Raw genomic sequence first — 16,832 nt, forward strand, 5'->3', positions numbered from 1 at the left:
TTCACAAAAATGTATACAGCAGCACGTACTTACAATAAGCATGCATTGACTAAATGTGACTTAAATGAATTACAAATACTGTCATTTGAAACCTATCACTGTCAGAAGATGAAACTAGCAATCTTTCTAATGATTCCCCATGCATTTCTGCTGTCCGTCCTTCATCAGAACGTACGTTAATTAGGCTCAAATGTCTCCTTGCGGTCGTGTTGGTGTAATCATAACCTTCCCTCAGCGTCCAAGACATCATCACTTGTTTGACAACAGTAGTTTCATAGTCACTTTAACACACCCACACTGCAGATTAACACACACCACCACAGACATCCACATAAAACATTACAACCCCTGAAATCCGGCACCAACCGCTGGCACTGGGATCAGAACTAAATAAAGTTTGTGTCTTGATACTTTCTTGCTCTTTTTCCGTCTAAAAATAGGGAAGATGTAGAGGAGTTTAACAGCGTTCCTCGAAGTACAGCAAATGAAACAAACACTAATGTCGCGCCGTCAGGATTTTTCACTGTTCTTGTGTGTGTAAACATGGGTGACAAGCATCAAAACAATACAAGTGTAATACAACTTTTTTGTATTGTAACTCTAAACAAATGCTGTTTTTTTAAACCCAACATTGGGTCAACAATATATTGACAAGATATCTAAGGCTTAATAATTTCAACCAAATTTTGGGTTAAATATGAACAAAACAGACTGCTGGGTTATTTTATTTGAATTCAAGTCATAATAATAGGCGTTTTTAAGCGTCAAAACAATTAAAAAGTAATGCAACTTTTTTTTTTTTGTATTTTACACTCTAAAAAGGGCTTGGTTGGTTTAATCCAAAGTTGGGTTTCTCCATATTTTACCCAATTTGGGTTGAAAATTGTTCATATGTTTTAAATTTCATGTTAAAAGATGTTTGGGGATCACAGTGCAGCCCAAACATGCTCATTTAAATAATTTATAATGCAATATACAATTACACTCTAAAATGCTGGGTGGTTTTTAACCCAACGTTGGGTCAAATATGGACCAACATAATTATTGGGTTAAAAAGTGTCATTTACATTTAATTGAAAAAAAAAACATTGTGTAAAACCAAACCAACATTGGGTAAAATATTGGTTACACCCAAAAAACAATGATTACAACCCAGCGTTTTTAGGGTGAATTGTTTTACAGCTTTTTTTTTTACAGTTAAACACCGTATTTTGTCTTTTTTTTTTTTTGTCATACACCAATGTTTTGAAGTACTAACATCTCCACAACTTCACTTTACAAACAAAAACACAAGCATGAGCAAATGTGCATGAGAAAGTCATATGATGAACCAAAGCGTATCAAAACAAACCATGAACAGAGAAACACACTAATATAGAAGAAGCTCAGCGTCATTCACACACTATTAAACACCATCCCGGTAACACACATACAATTAAAAAGTAATGCAACTTTTTTTTTTTTGATTTTACACTCTAAAAAGGGCTTGGTTGTTATAACCCAAAGTTGGGTTTCTCCATATTTTACCCAACTTGGGTTGAAAATTATTCATATGTTTTAAACTTCATGTTAAAAGATGTTTGGGGATCACAGTCCAGCCCAAACATGCTCATTTAAATAATTTATAATGCAATATACAATTACACTCTAAAATGCTGGGTGGTTTTTAACCCAACATTGGGTCAAATATGGACCAACATAATTATTGGGTTAAAAAAGTGTCATTTACATTTAATTGAAAAAAAAAACATTGTGTAAAACCAAACCAAACATTGGGTAAAATATTGGTTACACCCAAAAACAATGATTACAACCCAGCGTTTTTAGGGTGAATTGTTTTACAGCTTTTTTGTTACAGTAAATACCGTATTTAGTCTTTTTTTTGTTATACACCAATGTTTTGAAGTACTAACATCTACACAACTTCACTTTACAAACAAAAACACAAGCATAAGCAAATGTGCATGAGAAAGTCATATGATGAACCAAAGCGTATCAAAACAAACCATGAACAGAGAAACACACTAATATAGAAGAAGCTCAGCGTCATTCACACACTATTAAACACCATCCCGGTAACACACATACAATTAAAAAGTAATGCAACTTTTTTTTTTGTATTTTACACTCTAAAAAGGGCTTGGTTGGTTTATGCCAAAGTTGGGTTTCTCCATATTTTACCCAACTTGGGTTGAAAATTATTCATATGTTTTAAATTTCATGTTAAAAGATGTTTGGGGATCACAGTCCAGCCCAAACATGCTCATTTAAATAATTTATAATGCAATATACAATTACTCTCTAAAAATGCTGGGTGGTTTTTAACCCACAGTTGGGTCAAATATGGACCAACATAATTATTGGGTTAAAAAGTGTCATTTAGATTTAATTGAAAAAAAACATTGTTTTTTTTTTACCCAATATGTGGTTACAAACCAAACATTGGGTAAAATATTGGTTACACCCAAAAACAATGATTACAACCCAGCGTTTTTAGGGTGAATTGTTTCACAGCTTTTTGTTTTTTTACAGTTAAATACCGTTTTTTGTCTTTTTTCTTTTATTGAAATACTAACATCTACACAACTTCACTTTACAAACAAAAACACAAGCATAAGCAAATGTGCATGAGAAGTCATATGATGAACCAAAGTGTATCAAAACAAACCATGAACAGAGAAACACACTAATATAGAAGAAGCTCAGCGTCATTCACACACTATCAAACACCATCCCGGTAACACACATACAATTAAAGGAATGCAATAAACATCAACATTAGATGTCACATAAAACTTGTAGTGAACTCTAGTAATGTACTATAGCAGGGGTCACCAATCTCACTCCAGGAGGGCCAGTGTCCCTGCAGGGTTGAGCTCCAACTTGCCTCAACACACCTGGCTGGGTGTTTCAAGTATACCTAGTAAGACCTTGATTAGCTCGTTCAGGTGTGTTTGATTAGGGTTGGAGCAAAAATCTGCAGGACACCGGCCTTCCAGGAACAAGTTTGGTGACCCCTGTACTATAGTATTAAAGTAATGTCAACAGAAAGCATATGCAGGAAATTCTGGGAAGTAAATTTACACGTATTCACCGGAGATATTAAGGAAACTTTTAATTAAATAATTGTTAAACAGGTTATGTTTTGTACAGTAGCATTTTTACAGCTTTTTAACTGTTAATATCAGTCATTTTTCAATACATTCAACGTCAAATGCTTTTACTTATTGGTTAGATTTAAAAACAATACAGTGTCAGTGAGAGGTGTCATGCAAACAGCCACTGGTTTAGAAGTGTTATCCACAAAAGTGTTATTATTATAATATCTTTAATCTATCACACGAGTAATAATGGGTTATGTGTTTATTAGTTATTAACGTACTATAATATATACTATAATGCAATATATAATATACTATTATTTTTCAAAAACCTTGAATAAAAACACATTACATAAATGACCTCTAAAGATAATGTGTATGCAGTATGTGTATTTAGGGACATTTTTGGTCTCTTTCTCTTACATATTACATTCAGCTTCGATTATCATGAAATAATTAGGTCTAATTCATCTTTTCTGTATGTTTATTAAGTTAAAGTGAATTCTAGGAAGGTTAATTTACTGTTATTAACTGTATAGATATTGCATTTTTACCAACCCAGGCTCATTCTGAAAGCGTAGTCCCGAGGACGTTTCTGGAGACCGCGAAATACGTCCCGGGAGGTATGTATTTTTGCAGTTTTTGGTTTTCGCGAATCCGCCAGAGGCCGCTGTGTGCGCCTTTTTGGCTTCTCAGACGTCTCCCGCTAGTGCTGTTAGCGCCCGCGCTGTTCTCGCGTAAACCCACCAGAGGCCGCTGTCGAACGAACGTCTGTCTGTCCGACTGGCTGAATGATTTACTGCGCGACCGGCCAATCGGCCTGCCGACCCACCCTCCTCCTTTCCTGAACCCAACCGATTTTACCGATTGACCCGCCCACCCTAAACACAACCAAAGATTTACAAAAGCCGTCCGGAAAAAGAAAAGCCCTCGACCGTTTTTTTTTTTTTTTTTTACCACATTTTCGGATTTTACCACATTCTCACCCTGTTATGAACCTCTTCGCTTTATTTTTTGGATTCTGTTTTAGTCTTACCTGATTTCTGGAACCGCTCTTCCCCGGACTCGAACTCGGTCGTCGTCGTCGTCATGGTTAGCTGCTCTCTGCGTCTCAAGTCCGCCGACGTACAGGACGAGCTAACCAGACAAACTGGTTGCGGCGGGAAAGCCCTCCACACGAAGGTAAGCGGTCAGCCGGCGAGCGCTAAAAGGAACAGCGTCATACCGCCCCGCAGTGTTCGCTTAAAAAACTAAATGCAGCCATCCGTACCTCCGGCTACATAATTCGCGGTCTCCAGAAATGTCCTCGGGACTACGTTTTCAGAATGAGCCTGGGTTGATTTTTCCAGTTTGTTTATCACTGAAATCACTGACATTTTTCAATACAACAGTCATTTCAAAGGATCTACTTATTAGTTATATAAGAAAATAGTTTTATTTAGTGTCAGTGAGGGGTGTTACTAAACATACAGCCACTAGTTTAGAAGTGTTATCCACAGAAGTGTATTATTATAATCCAATCAACCACACGAGTAATAATGGGTTATGGGTTTATTATTAAATAGTTTATTCTCCACTGACCCTCTTGCTAAGTGAGATGCGCTCTGCAGACTCCCTCATGACGGTTCTGCGGCTGCGTTCAGACTCCACGCCACTGGAGAACAGCTCACGGCCAGACACATAACCAGTACTCACTTTAGCACGAGCTTCTTCTGTGTCCGACAGGCCGCTCGCAAAATCATGACTGAGGAGACATTCATGTGCATCACATTCACAACCCTGAAGATGCTGATGACCATTAAATGCCTCATAATAGTCTTGTGAAAAAGGTCCGTAGTAATAAAAGTCATATATTTCTTTACCTGCCCCTGAAGATGGGCACCACATAACCGATGATCTGGTTCTCCTTGTCCATGGCCAGATATGTGGGTTTGGCTCTTTTGGGCAGAGGACTCAGGCCCTCTTCCAGAGCTGTGTATGTGGCAGCTCGAATGCTGCGGTGGTGCAGAAAATACACACACACATACACATGAGTATCCAGCACTTCTCTACACACTGTTGTGAGGGTTGGAAGGGTGTGTGGTTTGGGGAATAATAGGATATTAGGATGAGGAAAAGGTTTATGGAGTGAGTGGGAATGGTGGTTAATCTCCTCAGTGATCAAATCAAATCACATTTTATTTATAAATTAAGTTTTAATATTTTAAATTTACAAATTAAGACAACAGTTTAAAGTCGTACTGTACGAAATAACAACAACAACAGCAACAACAAAAAATCTAAATCTAAAATAAGGTCAGAATTGCTGATACAAATATGATACCAACTGATACCGATGTAATACTGATATATGATATATACAATACGGATATGATACTGAGGATACTGAAATATGATATATATGATACCGATATGATACTGTACATAATATACGATGTATACAACATGACATATGATATATATGATACGGATATGCTACTGATATATGATATATACGATACCAATATGATACTGAAATATGATATATACAATACCAATATGATACTGAAATATGATATATACAATACCAATATGATACTGAAATATGATATATACGATACCGATATGATACTGAAATATTATATATACGATACTGATATGATACTGAAATATGATATATATACGATACCGATATGATACTGATATATGATATATACGATACCGATATGATACTAAAATATGATATATACGATACCGATATGATACTGATATATGATATATACGATACTGAAATATGATATATACGATACCAATGTGATACTGAAATATGATATATACAATACCGACATGATACTGTACGATATATACTATATATACGATATGATATATGATATATATGATACGGATATGATACTGATATATGATATATACGATACGGATATGATACTGACATATGATATATACAATACGGATATTATACTGATATATGATAAATACAATACCGATATGATACTGAAATACCATATATAAGATACCGATATGATACTGAAATATTTTATATACCAAACTAATATGATACTGATATATGATATATATACGATACTTATATGATACTGAAATATGATAAATACGATACCAATATGATACTGAAATATGATATATACAATACCGATATGATACTGTACGATATATACGATATGATATATATGATACGGATATGATAATGATATATGATATATACGATACCAATATGATACTGATATATGAAATATACGATACCGATATGATACTGAAATATGATATATACAATACCGATATGATACTGATATATGATATATCAGATTACTCACTGATACTCTGTTAATAAATGCAGCTTACTGTAGTATTACCTGTCATAATCTGTAATAAATATCTAATAGTAAATACAATGCCATTATTGATGATAATGATACAGATATGATACCGATACTGCCACAGCCATATCACCCTGCAGCCCAAGACTGGTTACTCACTGAAGCTAAGCAGGGCTGAGCCTGGTCAGTCCACATTACCACATGGAAAAACTAGGTTGCTGTTGGAAGTGGTGTAAGTGAGGCCAGCAGGGGGCGCTCAACCAGTGGTTTGTGTAAGTCCTGATGCCCCAAGTAAATAGAAGCGGACACTTAAACTCTCAGTCACACACATACACTACTGATTTAGATTTTTAGATTACCCAATTCACCTACACCACATGTCTTTGGACTTGTGGGGGAAACCGGGGCACCCGGGGGAAACCCACGCAAACTCCACACAGAAATGCCAACTGACCCAGCTGGGGCTCAAACCAGTGACCTTCTTGCTGTGACCGCGCCGCCCCTCATCCTGCTCATATTGGATTATATTATATATAAATTGTGCGTACAGTGTGTTTACATAAGTCCTGATTCCCCTGCTTCTGGCCTGTCAGCAAACGCATGGCTCTAGATGACATACACCCTTCAAATGCCCTTCACATATCACTATCTTCTCCAAGCCGCTCACGAGTCTGATTATAAATAGACATTCAGGAGTGCAGGATAGAGAGAGAGGGTGGGCGAACTGGGGAATGCTGAACTAATACATTTAAATGGCACTGTTTTTAACTAAAACTGAAAACTATGTATGAATTGGAGTCATTCGTTTATAAGAAGTAAATGTGACCCTCGACCTGTCTTATATTGCATGGGTATATTTTTGCCAATAGCAAAAAGTACACTGTGTGTCAAAATGATTGATTGACGATTTTTCTCTATGCCCAAATCATTCAAATACCATGAAAACATTTAATAAATGTCCTACTGTAAATATATAATCAAAACTCAATTTTTGATTAATAACATTTATTACTACACTCTCAGAAATAAAGGTACACCAGCTGTCATTGGGGTGGTACCTTTTCAAATGGTACAAATTTGTACCTAAATGGTCCATATTAATACCTCAAGGGTACATATTAGTGCCTAAATATAGACCCTTTAAGTACAAATGTGTACCTTTTGAAAAGGTACCACCCCAGTGACAGCTCGCGTACCTTTATTTCTGAGAGTGTAGAAACCTAATTTGGACAACTTTAGATGTAATTTACACACACACATACATATATATATATTTGTTTGAATCCTATAAGATTCCCAAAGCTCATTCTGAAAACGTAGCCCTATATACGCTTCAGGAGATCGCGAATTATGTAGCCAGAGGTAAGCATGGCTGCATTTCATCTTTAAAATGAATGCTACAGGGCAGTATGATGCCGTTCCTGATTTGCGCTTACCAGCTGACTGTTTACCTCTGAATGGACGGCTTTTCCACTGTCCTGTTAACTCGTCATGTAGGTCAGCAGACCTGAGACGCAAAGAGGAGATGACCATGATGACGGATGGTTCAAGTCAAGTGAAGAACGGGTCCAGAAAGCAGGTAAGACAAAAACAGAATCCAAAAATACAATAAACAAGTAAATAACAGGGTGAGAATGTGGTAAAACGTGGTAAAAAATCAGGCGAGGGCTTTTCTTTTTCTGGACTGCTTTTTAAATTTGTCGGTTGGGTTTAGAGAAGTGGGTGGCCGGGTCAATCAGTGCTTGTTAAAATACTATTGGTTGAATTTAGGGAAGGAGGAGGGTGGGTCAGTCGATTGGTCAGTCATTCAGTCATTCAGTCAGTCGACAGCAGTCGAGAACAGCAGGTGTGAATGGCACTTGCGAGAGAAATTTGAGATCTGAAAAAGTGTACACAGCGGCCTCTGGTGGATTCTGCAAACAACGTAGCTCCTGGGACAGATTTGGTGCTCTCCAGAAATGTATATAGGGGTATGTTTTAGAATGAGCCTGGGTTGAAGCCTCCAGATGTTCAAAAAGCCAAATATTGACAAATATCCAATATTTTATCTCAGCCAAATATCATCCTATTTTAGCAAAGTATACTATAAAGCTTATTCATTCAGGTTTCATGGGACATATAAATCCCACATTTAAAAAAAAGTAACTTATGCTTAACTTCAGTGACTGAAAATGCAAATGGTTTTTTAATGGTTTTCAATGTCTAAAATATTGAAAAGTGCTGCATTATTCACACCAGGCCAGTAGGTAACATGCAAACGCAACACAGAAGTGCCAACTGGCCCAGCCGGAACTCGAACCAGCAACCTTCTTGCTGTGAGGCAACAGTACTGAGCCACCGTGCCACCCCCATAATCAGAATCAGAAAGAGCTTTATTGCCAGGTATGTTCATCGTAAATATATTTAAAAAAAAATAGAAGTAAGTAGTGAGTGCAAATATACAAATTGACAAGTGTATGTACGTGTTTATTACTATATACAACGTTATATGTGCAGCTGTTATGTGCAAATTGGCATGTAAAGTGTGTTGTTAAATAAGTGTATATGTGTATAAAAGTGTATAGCAGTAGTGATGTTGGTTCCACAATTATTATCATCAAGTGTTCATGAGATGGATTGCCTGAGGGAAGAAACTGTTTCTGTGTCGGGCTGTTCTGGTGCGCAGTGCTCTGTAGCGTCGACCAGAAGGTAAAAGTTCAAAGAGGCAGTGTGCTGGGTGTGAGGGGTCCAGAGTGATTTTGGCAGCCCTTCTGCTCGCTCTGGATAAGTACAGTTCTTGGGGAGTAGGAAGGGTTGTACCAGTGATTCGCTCAGCAGTGTGAACTATTCAACGTAGTCTTTGGAGGTCGTATTTAGTAGCTGAGCTAAACCAGACAGTTATTGATGTGCAGATGACTGATTCAATGATGGAGGTGTAGAACTGTTTCAGCAGCTCCTTTGGGAGGTTGAACTTCCTCAGCTGACGAAGAAAGTACAGCCTCTGTTGAGCTTTTTTGACAATGGAGTCAATGTGAGTGTCCCACTTCAGGTCCTGAGAGATGGTGGTGCCCAGGAACCTGAATGACTCCACTGCTGCCACAATGCTGTCCAGCACCAGACAGCCAATTTAAAAAGCTAAATATCACAAAATAATTACTGTTTAATTTAGAGATAACACTAATTACATTTAAAACATGTTATTTCCAGGTTGCTATACAAGATATTTTGAAGAATGTTGGAAAAAAAGGAGCAAGTGACATCTATAGTACACTGTGAATGTTGATCTCTGCGTCATATCACTATAATGTAATATCACTGTAATGTAATATACACTATAATGTAATATACACTATAATGTAATATCACTATAATGTAATATCACTGCAAACTATTAAAAATGTTAATAAAAGTCACTTATTTCTGAACTGTAAAGGTTAAAAGTTGTTGTAAGAAAGATCAAAATCTGATAATGCAACTCAAAAGCAGAAATAAATGAAAAAATAAAAACGTGAATCACAAAATACGAAAAACTGCTGATTTATGGATTTTTTATTTATTTATTTTTTATTTATTTATTTTATTTTATTTTTTTTGTGTAGAAATGGAAAATACTATGGAAGTCAATGGCTGCATTCTTCAGTATATCTTAATCTGTGTTCAACTGAAGAAAGAAACTCAAACAGGTCTAAAACAAGTGAGTTTTTGAAGTGAACTATCCCTTTAATCGCACACATACTGTACACACACTGACTTAGAAATGTAAACGCATAATGCATATGACACACATAACATCATCTGCTTCTGTAGCCTCTATAAATACACCCTGACGTCGAGGACACCAAATGAAGTCTGAAGCTATGTTATGAATGTTATTTATATTACGGCATGAAGCAGAGATAAAGAAGCCGATAAAATCACCAGCGAGCTTTTGAAAGATTTCAGTTTGTGCAAGTTATTGCAGCACCGTACACTTGAGGCTACAGTTACATAACTCCCAAAACAAGACAGAAGATAAGCTTACATTCTGACATTCAGAGTGACCCAGCAAGACAAAAAATGAGCCAACAGTCACATGACCAATGAGTGTAAATCACACAATGTACAGCCAAGCAGATCCAAACCACAAATAAGCAGGAAAAGAGAGAGTTTTGAATCTACGCAGGGACTAAAGAAGGACATATCTGAAATAAATGTTATTATTAAAGGGGTAGTTCACCTAAAAATGAAAAAAAATAATCTGACAATGAACATTTTTATGAATTTCTTGCTTCTGTTGAACACAAAACAAGATATTTTGAAGAATGTTGAAAAAAAAGCCATTGACATTAGAGGTGTGAACTTATACTGGTCTCACGGTTTGGTTCGGTTACGATTATCATACCATCGATTGGGTTCAATTCGATATCTTGGTGCATCACAGTGCATTGACGATGCTTTCCATACACAGTGTTGTATTTTGGGCGGTGGCTATAACAAGCTGTCTGTATAAACACACACACACACATGGACACACAGCACCACACTGTCTCTCATTCACACATAATACACAAACATAGACAGCACCAAACAAACGCACACACACCACGAGCGCTTGCTTGCTCGCTTGCTCGGGAGCAATATTGTGAGACCGCCCACTCCTGTTAAAAGTACACCAGAGTTCCCGACCGCTCCCGCGCTTTTATTCGGAAATTTATTCCCGTGCGAATGAAATCTGGTCAAGTCCCGCGACAATGCACAGGAACAGCCGCGGGAATGCATACAGCCGAGAGGAAAAGAGAGGGGAGGAAGAGTCACGCCAGCAGCCGAGAGGAAAAGTCATTTTAAATGAACAGATGACATTGTTTGAGATGTTTCTATGACAATCTGACATAAACAAATACATCATAACCTGTCTTTGTCTTTTTTATGACAACTCGGCATTACCAAGACAACATTACATCATAAACATGGCTGTCATGAGGCCTTTATAAATGTGTCATGAATATTATACTTATATTATACATGTGGTACTACAGTGGTACAAATCAAATGTGTCATTAAATTATCATTAAATGTCATTAAATAATAATGACGCTGTTATGAAATTATTTTGACAGAGCAATGACACTTTTATTGAGAAATATGAATGATAAATTCAGTTTGTTTTACTGAAAAAAAGTGTCCAGAAAAATATTTATGACACAATTATAATGTCCTCACAATCATGTTTATGGCAGACTTTTGTCAAGTTTTGTTGTCTTGATAATCTCAAGTTCTCATGATAAAGATAAAGACAGGTTATGCTTATGTCCAGTCTCAACATCTCAAACAATGTCATCTTTGCAAATAAAATAGCATAACTAAGCAAATGACACTGTCTAAAACAGTTGGATAGTTGTCATAAGCATGCATAAATTCTTCAATTTCAATACATGTGTATGTCATGATTATAAATGCTTCATGAAAGTCTTGTGAACACCTTTTCAAATAAAGGACCCTATCATACACCCGGCGCAAGGCGCAACACAATTGTTGTTTGCTAGTTTCAGCTTGGCACAAGAGTCGTTTTGCGACACGCTGTTTAAATAGCAAATGCATTGGTGCTCATATGTGCACCCATAGGCGTTCTGGTCTAAAAAAGGAGGCGTGTTGAAGCGCATCGCTGGCGTGTTGCTATTTTGAGAAACTATAATAGACTGGTCTATAGACCAGAACAAAGCCAGTCTATTGTCCAGCGCAGAGTGCATTAGTTGTGCGCCTCGCTTACACATTGCTTAACACAGACAGGATGTACAGCAATACGCAAATATCTTTATAAATGAAGAAGAATTAAAATATTAAGGATATATATAGGATATAAATAGAAAGGATTAAAATATTACAAATTATATTATTTTCTTGTCTACACAAATATAAAAACCATACTTTCATGCCTTCTTCATCTCGGGGGGCTTTTTCAGTTTATTCATGACAATTTGCTTTTGTATAATGTCATTATTAGTAGCAGTATCATTTATTATATGCATATTTATATTTGTTTTATTAAAAACAAGCTTAGATTTGTCCACCTGTCAGGTTTTAGACCATATGGGGCACAGCATGTGTGTTTGGATTTAACTCAGTAGTTTGACCACACTTCGTTATTATTGTTCATTTATTCGTTTGCTGGAAATTAGAACTGAATTTACAAAGAGTTTTGAAGCAAATCTTTGTGCTTAACAAACAAAATTAATTATGTATAGGCTAATACCAGAAGTTTCCCTATCCACGAGAGTGAAAGTGAAAGTAAACAGTGAGGAGGCTCATCTCTCATTCTCGCGCTGCAGATGCTCTGTTTAACTGTTTTCTTGCTAGTGAAACGATCAGTTTTTTAACTTACAAAGTCCGTCATGTAAGTAGCAATTGCACTATGGCGTGACGCAACTGGCTCTTAAAGGGAATGTGAGATGAGACTCTGATTGGTTTATTCTCAAAACACACCTAGAACTCATTAAGAGAATAAGCTCAACCCTGTTAGACCATGTGCCACGGCGCAAAGCGGATTTCTCCATCCTTAAAATAGTAAAAGTAGATTCTGACACGCCCTTAATGCTTTTGCACCCTGCGCTTTGCACTTTGCACTTTGCGCATGGATTGTTAAAACAGAGCCCAAAGTGTTACCAAAAACAAATTGGAGGATGAGTAAATGATGACAGAATGGTCATTTTTGGCGTGAACTAACCCTTTTTTTCCACTCCAATGACACTATTTAATATTTTTTTAAGAATAAAAGGACTTAAGAAAAATCTGCAAACATCAAAAAACAAAAAGACACCAGTGAGAGTGAATGACAAGCAGTATACTGGAAATAAGACAAACGTTTCTGTCCAGCGTTGACCATTGTCAATGCTAAACAAACACACCTATTGGGCCATTTTGAAAGCACGTCTTTTTTTTTAAAGCAATACCAATATAGCTGAATATATCATACGTCCACTTTAAAGTGCATGTGATCTGTCAGCTGAGGAATATACTGTATATACATATAATAAGTATAGTGTCAAAAACAGCACACTGCATGCAGAATACACCAATGGTTTAATGGGATTTTAGGTTGAATGGGAGATACAGATATTAGCACATATTACACAAAACCAGGGGTAAACGTAGTGGGTCATTTTTATCTTCGTATGAAGGATGTGGTGCGATCACATTAGAGAATTTGCGGTGAAATTTCATGGACAGAAATGCATAATCAAGGCATAAGCACACATAGAAATGTAAATCAAACCAATTAACACTGTTTTTGGGTGCCACAAATTCATGTGACCAACTAAAATGCAAACAAAATATGCATATGGGGAACTTTTTGCACATTTTCGCCAGTTAAATTGCTTTATTTGAGGCTGTATTTGGAATATACAGATTAATGCAAAAGTATTAGCCCTCCTGTGAAATTTGTATTATTTTAAAATACTTATTTACCAAGTGATGTTTAACAGAGCAAGCACATTTTCCACAGTATTTACTATATTTGTTCTGGAGACAGTCTTATTTCTTTTAGATAAGCCTTCAGTTAAGCCTTTAAATTGCACTTTAAGCTTGCAAAATAACAGGTAAAATATGATGTACTAAACATTTCATCTTCAACTGGACATACCATAGGCAAACATCAGATTTTATGTTGCCTTATAAACTCCAGTGCTCATTGATCAACTTTTTTCCATTAAAAAATCCACTCAATCAATCTGTTTTTCAGAATCGTTGGTTCCCTGAGTAATGTTTTCTGTTTATTTTTTCCCTAGTGACTTTAAAATGTCTTGGTTAAGCATTATATAAACCATTATCTAAACCAGCCAGCGATGAGGAGATTTGCAAGATTAAAAACCTTAAACAAAACAATGTGAAAATCAGACAAAAAAAGACAAAAGTTACAGGAACTACGAAGAGCTTGTGGTTCTGCATCTCTCTGACTGGGGGGATTTTTGCACAGCATCATGGGTAATGTAGTTTTCTGAATAAAATTCCACTATCAAACTAAATAGGTTGGATTGAATATAAACACATAAGCATATTGACTGTCAACCTCAGAGATCATCACAAAGCTGTTTTCAAATGTTCGTCATTTATTTTTAAGTTTCACTTTCCCTACAGACAAATCAAATGGAAAATTTCCCTCCAAAACGGAATGATGTTCCCCATTAAACTGACTGGGTTCATTTTCTTGCACAGACCATTATCAGAAGCCACGACTATTGATTTGGACTATTGATTAGGGAAAGTGATATTTAAAGGGATAGTTCACCCAAAAATTTTATTTACAGCTAATCCACTTACCCTCAGACTTTTGTTTTCATTAAGTGGAAATGAAAGATTTTTAGGTAAATCTGTGGTGATTTTGGCTCATTGTACTTTTTTGTATTATAAATGTGCATTGTCCCTGTCAAAAAAATAATAATTATAATTATACAAATCACCACAGATTTAGCTAAAAATCTTAGTATAAAAGTGGCCTGAAGGTAAATTAAATGCTAATTTAAAGTTTTGGGATGAACTATCCCTTTAAATATCACTTTCCCTATGGAAATTTCCCAAAACTGAATGACATTCTCAATTTAAAGCATTTTACATGGATTAAAGCTAATAATATTGTAAATAATGTCCAGTTTCTTGCACATACTGATTTTTTTGCTTTATACGGCCTCAGTGTGGAGCCCTCACTATTAATGTGGACTTTTTAGGTATGGTTATAAACGGGTAACCATTGAGTTGCATTATTCAGCTAAAAATCTTCACTTGAAGAAAAAAGTCACCTATTTAATGGCTTGTGAGTAAATTAATTATAAATGTTCATTTTTGGGTGAGCTATCCCTTTAAGTATCACTTTCCCTATGGAAAATAGCCAAAACTGAATGACACTCTCAATTTAAAGCATTTCACATGGATTAAAGCTAATAATATTGTATTTAATGTTCAGTTTCTTGCACATACTGTTTTTTTTTTTCTTTTGCTTTATACGGCCTCAGTGTGGAGCCCTCATTATTAATGTGGACTTTTTAGGTATGGTTATCTTTATAAACGGGTAACCATTGACTTGCATTATTCAGCTAAAACTCTTCTTTCATTATAACTTGAACAGAAACATCCCCTACATCTTCAATGGCCTGAAGATGAGTACATTAAATGTAAATTTTCATTTTTGGGATGAACTATCCCTTAAAATATCTCTTTCCCTATAAAAAAAGGACATTTTCCCTCCCAAACTCAATGATTCTTAAATGATTCATGATCTATTTAAATAATTGGATTTTATGTCTATTAAAGCTAATAATATTGTTAATAATGTTCAATTTCTGTTCATTAACAGATTGATTAGGAGCCACGACTATTGATTTGAACCCGTTTGTATGTGTTTATTTGAACTGGCTTATTTTGTATATATTTTTAATTAATAATGTGCATTGTCCTTGTCAACAAAGTTATATGAATCTCCACAGATTCAGCAAATAAATCTTCTTTAATAATCACTTGAAGATAAAAGTCACCTCTTTAATGGCTTGTGAGTAAATTAACTATAAATGTTCATTTTTGGGTGAGCTATCGCTTTAAATAGCACTTTCCCTGTATGGAAATTAGCCAAAACTGAATGATGTTCTCCATTAAAAGGATTTTATGTGGAATAAAGCTAATAATATTGTTAATAATGTTCAATTTCTTACACATATTGATTTTTTTTTTTGCTTTATACGGCCTTAGTGTGGAGCCCTCACTATTAATGTGGACTTTTTTAGTGTCTTTATAAACGGGTAACCATTGACTTGCATTATTCAGCTAAAAATTTTCTTTCATTATAACTTGAACAGAAACATCCCCTACATCTTCAATGGCCTGAAGATGAGTACATTAAATGTAAATTTTCATTTTTTTGGGGTGAACTATCCCTTAAAATATCTCTTTCCCTATGGAAAAAAGGACATTTTTCCTCCAAAAGTCGATGCTTAAATGATTCACGATCTATTTAAATATTTTGATTTCATGTGAATTAAAGTTAATAATATTGTAAATAATGTTCAATTTCTTGCACAAACTGATTGTTTTGCTTCACAAGACCTCCCTCAGTGTGTCATCAGGAGATACGACTATTGATCTGAACTGGCTAATTTTGGCACATTGAACATGTTTTAATTAATAATGTCCATTGTCCTTGTCAACAAAATTATATAAATCTCCACAGATTCAGCAAATAAATCTTCTTTAATAATCACTTGAAGATAAAAGTCACCTCTTTAATGGCTTGTGAGTAAATTAACTATAAATGTTCATTTTTGGGTGAGCTATCGCTTTAAATATCACTTCATTTATATGGAAATTTCCCAAAACTGAATGATGTTCTCCATTAAAAGAATTCAATCTGGATTAAAGCTAATAATATTGTATTTAATTTTCAGTTTCTTGCACATAC

At 35.6% G+C, this 16,832-nt stretch overlaps 1 protein-coding gene across 1 annotated transcript in view; it reads right to left on the reverse strand.

Moving 5' to 3' along the window:
• The window catches only part of LOC130231472 (myomesin-1-like), a 28,152-nt gene that overhangs the window by 7,312 nt on the left and 4,008 nt on the right, over nucleotides 1-16,832 (reverse strand). The window contains exons 3-4 of the mRNA XM_056460805.1: nucleotides 4,964-5,095; nucleotides 4,683-4,845 (exon numbers count right to left, since the gene is read on the reverse strand). Of these exons, the coding sequence (XP_056316780.1) occupies nucleotides 4,683-4,845; nucleotides 4,964-5,095 (295 nt within the window). The remainder of the gene's footprint in view (nucleotides 1-4,682; nucleotides 4,846-4,963; nucleotides 5,096-16,832) is intronic.

This window comes from Danio aesculapii, chromosome 7 (genome assembly GCF_903798145.1).
Source record: "Danio aesculapii chromosome 7, fDanAes4.1, whole genome shotgun sequence".
In the NCBI taxonomy this organism is placed as follows: domain Eukaryota; kingdom Metazoa; phylum Chordata; class Actinopteri; order Cypriniformes; family Danionidae; genus Danio; species Danio aesculapii.